We start from the raw sequence: 9221 nt of genomic DNA on the forward strand, positions 1-9221 counted from the left end.
TCCACACCCACACACAATTACTCTAAAACAAAACAAAATAAAAATCATTACAAAATCAGCACAAGAGACAAAAGATTTTTAAGGTCACCATTTAGCAAGGTTGATATTCATAATAATTAGCCACCAACAGTGGTGGAGCATTATGGGAAGGTCTGGTGGTTTCCAGGGCAACCAGGAAAGCCCAGAGCCTCTTCAGGGTTCCAGGCAGCAGTCTGGTTTCCTGATTCAAGTGATTTCATTATGAGACCTGGTGAGATGATTCTCATCAGGAAGCCTTGCATTTAGTCATTCCCATAAATATTGGTGACACTACCTCATAAAGCTCTGAGGAGACTATCCCATATAATGGCAAAACTAGACAGTTTTTTCACCTCAGCAAACAGCTTTGGGACAACTTTATTGAAAGCCTCTGCAGTGCCAGAGCAATATTCATTACAGCCTTTGTGGCTATAATATAGGAAATCCGTCCTCAGAGAATCTGTGCTCTCAGATACGGCAATGCAATTATTTAAAATCAGTCCAAGGAGATGGTTTTTCCCTTGTGTGATGACTATTTATAGTAACAGTAATACACCAAATCTTATAAGATGTGTGTGTGTGTGTGTGTGTGTGTGTGTGTGCGCGCGCGCGCGCTCGCAAATCTCAGTGTTCCGTGGATGTCTCCTAATTAATCTGAGGACATGGCCTCACTTCCTATAATCATCTCAAGTGAGAAATTCAATGTCAATGTATCATGCAACTGCGAAATTAGCCCTGAAAAGGCAGACAGACCTGAGCCCGTACAGCACCGTCCCATCAGGGTGAAGGCGGATCATGCGGTTTTTCACTGTCACTCCATGCACAAATGACTTTTTGTCATTTAAGAAATATGTGTCAGGCACCCATAGCTGGTCAGCCACTCGATTGTCAAGCGTGAGGTTGAGAGGGATCCCAGAATAGGCAAGCCTTTTATCTCTCCAATATTGTTGAAAATACATGGTTAAGGTGTAATCCTGGGGGGGGGAAAGAAAAGGAAAAAGTTAGTTTGTGCTCAGCCACAGGCGTATTTCCTCCATGACTGGTCAAATTCAGGTTGGAATCCAGAAGAAGTGGGTATTATTTTCAGGCAGGGTTGGAAGCTTGGTTGCTTTCTTGTAAATGCAAATAAATACTAGGTTTAATAGGTATAAATCATGCTAATAAATCCTCTGTTTTAGAAAAAAAATCCTCTGTTTTATTTAGACAAGAACCAGACTAGACAAATTGGTATTTAAGCAATAGCCACACAGACATAAGGGACAAAAAATAATTTTTAAAAAGTCATCATAATATCAGGTTGCTGGCAGTACCCTGAGCCCTCTCCTATGTCCTCCATCTCCCACCAGACACACATGTGTCTTCACCACCTATGGCAGAGGACCTCTATTTACAAATTCTCTCTGCGACATAAGCCTCTTTCCTCTCCTATCCTCTGGGAAAGCTGTAAACACAAACTCTGTAAACATACTTTGGCGACCCAATGACCTGTGGGAGGTCTCTATGCCTTATTCTCTTTTTCTTCCAGAACACCATTTCTATACTAACTAGGCCATATCATCACCTTGAGATGATGATACATTTGTCTGGGAAAAATGGGAGCCTATAGCTAACACTGGATGTAGGAGAAGAGAAATGGACCATGGTATATACCCTCACAGGCTTGCCAACAAAATAAGCACATATCTAGGCAGATGATCCTACTGTTTTGGTTTGTTTGTTTGTTTGTTTGTTTTGGGGTTTCTTTTGCAAAGTCATTAATGTAGTAAGAAAGAAAGAAATCAAGCTGAGCATGAAAATTCTATTTTTAAATTTCTATTCTTTTTGGCAATCAATATTCAAGTCTACAACAGTCAAGTCTGAAAATTTGGTAATATTCATGGGACATCCTGAACCCCACTATATAAGAATCCAAACTGAAAACCCCACTATATAAGTATCTAAACTCTCCAACCAGGGAAGGCAAAAACACTGTTACATATAGGAACTTCCGAATTCACACACTTACAGGTATCTGAAAACATCCTGGCTTTGTGCACAGTGAGAGAGGGGATTGCAAATCAATTGAAGAATCTATCCTAGACACAGGTCTTATGACATCCTATGCAATACTCATTTTACTGACTCACAGGGCAGTTCTCAGTGCTTGCTAATCTAACAATGCCTATTTATCACTGACCTCAAGAGTGTTAGAACATAGAAGCCTCTGAAATGTCAAAGAACACACCTGGATGTTTTTCTCCAGGTGCTCACAGGCAAGGAGGTGACAAAACCCAATGCATTCTAAATAACTATAAATAGAATAAGTTTTAAACTATAAGGGCCATAAAAAATCAGAGGAGGGGGGAATCAAGAAAATTCAAATGGCCTGAGGAGTCTTTATAGAGGTTTCATCTGCAGCTTGAAGGAGAGATACTATTTGAGTAGATGAGAAGACACAGAGAGGAGTTTCCCTCCCCCCCCCCCACAGGCACTTATGGGCAGAGCTCTGTGCCTGACATTACCTGTGTGAACTCTCCCCCAGCCCACCTCCCATCCTCACAGAGCAGGTAGCATTAAAGAAAGACCTTGGTTAGCCAGATACTAGATAGGGAGCATGAAAAAAATCATATGAGGATGCTGCTTTTATTGCATTGATGAGAATCTTTGAAGAGTTCAGTTTTGCTGGAACTTAGAGTTCAAGAGGGGAAAAAGACAAAGTGGTCAGCAAGGCTGGATTCTGTGGCAGTGACCAAGAAGGTGGAAAAACTTGAATGTCAGCTCCATAGCCAATGAAAGTCATTGAAGGTTTCAAGTAGCAACTGACGCAACCAAGTGTATTAATCTTGTCTTTTATTTTATGTTTTCCCATGCTTTAACATCTGGACCCTGGTTGACCTTGGAGAGACTTCTCTCCCTCCTCCAAGGGCTAGCTAATTCCTATACATAACAAACAATCCCATTAAGCTCTAAACTCCAAATTCAAACCAACCAATCCAGAGCTCACACCCCAAGTGCCAGAGCTCACATCCCAAGTGCTTTCTGTATTGGGCTTTCACACTCAAGGCCAATACATCATCTATATCCAAGTACCAGGCAACTACAGACAGTCTAGACCATAGGGCCCACTTTAATTACTGAAACTAGCCAATCCTAAGCCTGTTTATCCAGCCTCCCCCATGCCCACTCCTTCCCATGGAAACCACCATAAAGGCTCTTGCCCACAGCTGCCCTTCTTTCCTGTGACTGACCCTGGTGCTTCCCTGTGTGCCTTATCACATCCCCTGCAATGGATTGTGTGTCCCCTTCTCTTGGGGTCTGTGTTTAACAAACTATCTTTTCAATGTCAGCTGCCTCCTGATCTGTTGTGTCTGCCATACCTAAATAATAATACAATCTATTTTAAACACAAAATCGTGGATCAGGAAAATCAGGTGTGATCAAATGGGTGGAGAGTACTTGCTGGTAGGTGATAGGGAGAACAGGTGGAAAGGGGGTACAGGTTAAGGAAATCCTAAAATTTCACAGATATTAGGCTTGATGTGAATGGACCCACAAAGAGTGCAATCACATACCCTGCATTAGCAGAAACGATGGTTAATGTAGGTGGTGCATCTTTAAAACATGCAAAGTTTTGGTGGCATGATAAGTTGGAAATCAGCAGTAGCAGCTAAAGGATTTTCAATTTGAATGTAATGCTCCAAATTACATTCTTATTGAAATAGAAGCATTTCACTTGCTTCTCTCTTTGGTTTCTAAGCCTACATCCTACGCCTGAGTCATGAAGTCTAGCACTTCTCTGAGTTTCCTTCCAACTTGCATTCATATGGGTTGCTGTGAGGTTGTAGGGAATGTGTCATTTTGCCCTGGGAACTCAGTTGTCATCAAACTTGGACTCTGGGTCTTGTGCTGTTCTCCACACAAGCAGCAGCACCTCTCAATTTTGGTCTTGGGTGTTTGCTGAGGTGAGTTGAATGGATTAGAGTTGGGGAGAGCTTATGTCGTACAGGGAGAAAACTAGTATTTAAATTCAAACCTGCTGTATCAGCTGTGCTTTCTAAAGCAATGACATCATTACACCAGTGGGGACACTAGTCAGTATCCCACTTCTTTCTCCTGTAAAGACTGGCAGACAAAGGAAAGGTGACAGCAGACAAGTCCAATCCTCCCTTTGCTCTCTTGTGCAGTTGGGGCAGTTAATGGGAGATTTTAGTGTTAAGTGGGCCACAGTACTGACTCCTGTTCTGTGCAGTGGTGAGCACCATGCATGATAATGTTAGCAGCAATTAACATGCTCTGATCTCTTGGTATGTGCTAGGCCTTATGCTAGAGTCATTTAAATGTAAAACAGGGATTATCAGTATTCTCACTATCATCCCCCATCAATGAAGAAAAATGTTTTAGAAACCTCAAGTAATTTGCTTCCTTTCCCCCATGCCCCAATAAATAGGAGTAACTTGGGGAAGTGGGATTTGAATTTGGGGCTCCCTCCCTGGAGGGTGTGACTCTCAACCTCAAAACAAAGCTCCTAAGGACAGAAGCTAAATAGTTCTGCATAATACACTGAAATGAGCTTGGTGGGAGGATAGTCTGCAAAGATATCTTGGTTACTAGAGAATCAAGGCATGTAAGATAATTCAGCTTTTGAGAGGAGTAAGAATTGTGGCACCACTAAAGCCCCCATCATTGCAAATATTTAGTACAGCTGCTATGTAGGCAAATGCCTTGTGAAAGTTTCTTTTCTTTAGGGAATCCCAGACAAGTTTATGTTTTCCACATTCAGAGGTCCCCAGGGTCTTCATAAGCCCTCCTCACCTTCTTCCTGGAGTGGTCACCACCAAATGTGGGGCAGCCTGGGGGGGTGGGGTTTGAGGGAGATCAAAGAGAACAGGGCAGAGGCCTTGAAATGGCATTTCTCAAGTGCAGGGCTTTCAGGGGCTCCAAGGTTCATGGGGAGTAGGAACTGGTGAGTCTGATACCAGTGGCGGATGCCAATGTCCTGGGCCTCTGCAGAGCTCACTGTGTCCTTGGCTTTCATCTTTCCTGCTCTGAGCACATGATCCACTTGGGCACAGGGAGGCGTCTCCAGTCACACTGACAAGAAATCTCAGACACCAAAAGCTTCTGCTAGGGTGAGAGAAAATTGTAATGGTCTCTTCCTTTCCCACCTCTGCCGTTTGCAGGGGAAACTAAACCTCCTGTAGAGAGACATTAGGGAGGAGTGGGTGTGAGGAGGGGAGGGGATTAGGGAGGAGTGGACTGTGGGGAGAAGCTGGCATTAGAAGGTATGGGGGTCAGAGCAGGTCAGAGTGAGAGGTGGGCCCAGGGTGAGGAAAATCAAGAGTCTGGAGGACAGAGGCTCAATGGAATAGTGGACTTCTGGGAAGAAAGGGCAGCAGGGAGCAGCCAGGCTCAGCAAGGAATGCAGAGGAACAAGGTGCAAAAAGGGGTGGGACACGGGGAGAAGCAGGAGTCTAGGAGAAACAGGCTCACGAGAATAGTGGGTATCCAGGAGGGGTGGGACACAGGGGACCATCAAGTAAGTTCCTTCACCATGCAGTGCAATGGGAACAGCCTCTAGAAATCTCACCCTGGGAGGGTGGGCTTAAATAGATTAGCACACAGTAGGAAGAGACAGTCTGTTTCCTGGCACTGACCCTTGGCTATGGCACAACCAGCCATATCAGCACATTTAGACAGAGCATGCTGGCAGAAGGAGGAGGGGTAATGGCCAAGAGAGATCAAGATTTATGGAAATAGCTGCCAATGGAGTGAGCCACATGACAGAGGCCTGTGTTGAGAAGACACAGAATCCCTTCATCTGTGAGGCCTTCATGGATTGAGAGGGATAACCTTCACTCCTAGCCCTGTCCCAAATTCTTCAGACCTAGGCTCACAAAGTTCCTTCTGGATATAATATGGTATCACTTTATTTTAGAAGACTGTGCTTTGGGTGGTGGTTGAGACTTGTAGTACTTAAAACATTTATAAAACATTCCTCCTATAAAGTAATTTATGGACACATTGGGTGTGTGTGCATGGATAGTAACACCATTTATTGTGTTAGCAGGCCATTCAACAGCCCTGGGTACTCTGAGAACATTGGGTTTCTGGTTTAGATGCAGTTACAACCCTGGAATGTTTAGTTGGGAGGCTGTAAGGAAAGGCACTGATTTCCTGGACCTTAGCCCCTTCAGCTGCCAGCACCTCCTACCACCTCTGCTTCTCCATTCCCTCAGTAGTCCAGCCCCAAATCCTTGCCAGGGAAGGTAGCTGGAAGCCCTTGTAGAGCAACAGTCCTTGGCCTCCCAGGTTAGCTTAGCCACTTCTTCACTAGTGGAGACTCAGTTGTGTCCCATATCTAGTCACAAATGGACTGAGATGTGTGTGTGGTGGGGGGTGGGGGGACCTGGACCCAGGACCCCTGCTGAGACCTTCTGGGCCTCTAACCTTCCAGGTTCATCTATATCTGAGATGGTTGTCCATACAAGGAAAACATCCAGCTCTCTGATTTATACTGTGATAGATTCCAGTGGGGACTGTAGCCCTGGGATATGGGATTCAGTGGAGAGACATCAAGCAATAAGGAGGAAAACCCAGGGGTTTCCTCATCCAGAATTCTCTAGTCCCCTAGGACTCAGAATTCTCTGGGATATAATGTATAAATGTGAATTATTTAATTATAGTTGGTTTGAACTATGGTAACTCATCAAAATCATTAGATAAGATTCTATGTCTTGAATTTTTATGTGTCCTATAAAAGGCCTATAACAAACTTTAGATCAGCATGAAGAAATATTGAAGAATTGTATTCAAAACAGTCTTTCTTTAAAAGAATCTTACAAACAAAATAATTCAATTAAGAGATTGTTTATTCCTTGGGTCTTTTGTGGGGGGAATCATTAAGCCCTCTGATAATCTAATGAAGTCATGGTCCCTCTCTCTTCTCTAACTGTGTGTTTGTGTGTGGATGTGTGCATGTGTTTGTGTATCAATTCAGTCAGCATACTAAAGTCCACTGAGGTGCATTCCTATTGCCTCACAAAGTGAGAACAAATAAAATAGTAAGTGAAGTTTTCAAATTTTTAACACATTTAGAATTTGTATAATTTCTGTCCTTGAAAAAATATGACACAGTTGTCAGGTTTTACCCCAGATTACAAAAATCCACTTCATGCAAAAGTCAGAAGCCAGAGTTCCTGGGTAAGACACCAGCCCAGCCCAGGGTCCTATGGTTTGGAGCCAGTGGGCTGAGATAGCAGTGGGGAGGGGAGTGGGCAGGAGGAGATACGCAGTCTGAGGCTGCTAGGAAAGGATTGCTGGTACTCATAGCTCCAGAATCCCCAGTGGCTAGGGGCAGGGAATAGGCATTCTTAAGTATGAGTCATTCACCTGCCAAGCATTTACACATAGGTGGCAATCCTTTGAAAAATCTCCTGAGAATATACAAATAGCAGCAGCAACAACAACAAAAATAACAAAATAAAACCTCAGCCCATCTTTTGGGCACTCAAGCAACTCAAATAAATTGCAAATTTCCTTCTGCTTGAGGAAATCTCTCCACATTTATCACATTAAAAACAAGAATACATATTCAAAAGTGGAAATACTGCTCATTATTCTGCAATTAAGAAATTGACAAGATTTCCTCAGCACAGGAAATGAAGACAAAATTTGCTAACCCTGAGAAAGAAATGCAATCTCTAAACTACATTTAAATATCTAGCTGCAGCTGTGAAAGCCACAGGACACCTGCATTTGCATCTGGTTCAGCAAGTTTATGATACAAAACCTTACAGGTAAGTTGTTCTCAGGTTAAGGAAAATTGTTCTGAAAGTTTACATAAGACCTAGGTGGTGGCAACTTCCTTCTGAGATCAGGTTGGGGGACTCTTGGCACTTCTATTAACAAGATATATTTAGAAAATTCTAATCCATTTTTTTAATGACCTAAAAATGAGTATCCAACATTACATACCTCTCTCCTCCGACAACAGACTTCAGTCCCCATTTGTTGAATCCATATGTGATCTTTCCTAAGAAAGTATGACCCTTATCTCTCTTTTACCCTCTCTTCTTCCTGATCCCCTTTAAGCATTCACTGAGTATCTCTGCAAGCCAGGAACCATGCAGAGTGCTAGGGACCCAGAGACAAGAAAGACATAATTTGTAACTGTAAGTAGCTCACAATTTAGGAGGTAGACATAAAATTGAACCAAAGAAAATGGAAGTGATTAAGAGAAGGAGCTTTGGAATCAAACATGCCCAAGTCTCAAGTCAGCCTCCTGCTGGCTGGGCAAATGTATGTGAATCATTTCACTTAAGCCCACTTACTCTGTCTGGAAAAACTGCCTGCCACACACTCTTAAAGGCTTAGCATAGTGAAAAGCACCCATCAAGAGTCAAGAAATTTACAATAATGCAAAAGAAGTGTATATTTAAGGGATATCTACTAAGTCTGGGGATGGCAGGGAAGGAAGCTGGTGTGCCTATGAGAATGGTCTGGTCTTCTTATAATTGTTATACCTGCCCAAAGGTTCATAGTTTGTATTTTTTATTCATCCATCTAAATGTTAAATGTATTCAAAAGATTAACCAGTCATCTCTGTATGAAATGTAAAATGGCTGATGAAAATAGTTACAAGTTCCCGAGCCTCTATAGCCATCTGAAAAACTTACATAGGATATAAATTACTCTAGACATATGTTTTTCTTTCCATATGAATAGATATCATAGGTATTTTTTTGAATCTATTAAGTTAGAAAAGGAAAATGATTATACTGACCTACATTCAAAGGACAAAAAAAAAAGATAGTATTCAAAGAAATCAAGAATTCAACATAAGCCAATGAGAACCAGGAAGATGTAAGAGAATGCCTAGGCTAAATGAGACTCTGGCAGGGGGTGATTTGCAGGAGGTGGTGGAGCAGGATGCCACTGACACACTGGGTCACCTTCTTTGCCTGGTACTTTACCTGGGAAAGTTACCTAATCACTCTGAGTCTCAGAAATCTCTTGTGGAAAAAAGAAACTAAAAATGGTCATTTTACAAAAGTGCTCTAGCAATTAATTGAGCTAACAATGCTTGACTCATAATAGGCATTTGGAAAATTCTACATTCTCTTCCCTCATCCTAGAGTAGGGCTAGTCATTCCTCAATGAAACCTCCCCAGCACATGATGAAAAATGATCCTTTTTAACAGTTGGACCCTTAGCCCATTATTCCA

The 9221-nt window shown here is 42.5% G+C and overlaps 1 protein-coding gene across 1 annotated transcript in view; it reads right to left on the reverse strand.

The window, feature by feature from the left end:
* Positions 1-9021, reverse strand: part of GABRB3 (gamma-aminobutyric acid type A receptor subunit beta3) — a 75495-nt gene extending 66474 nt beyond the window's left edge. The window contains exons 1-3 of the mRNA XM_015545130.2: positions 8970-9021; positions 7972-8130; positions 772-992 (exon numbers count right to left, since the gene is read on the reverse strand). Coding sequence (XP_015400616.2) covers positions 772-992; positions 7972-8004 — 254 coding nt within the window. The 5' untranslated portion in view covers positions 8005-8130; positions 8970-9021. The remainder of the gene's footprint in view (positions 1-771; positions 993-7971; positions 8131-8969) is intronic.
* Positions 9022-9221: the final 200 nt, after the last annotated feature.

The sequence above is a fragment of the Panthera tigris genome, chromosome B3, assembly GCF_018350195.1.
Source record: "Panthera tigris isolate Pti1 chromosome B3, P.tigris_Pti1_mat1.1, whole genome shotgun sequence".
NCBI lineage: Eukaryota > Metazoa > Chordata > Mammalia > Carnivora > Felidae > Panthera > Panthera tigris.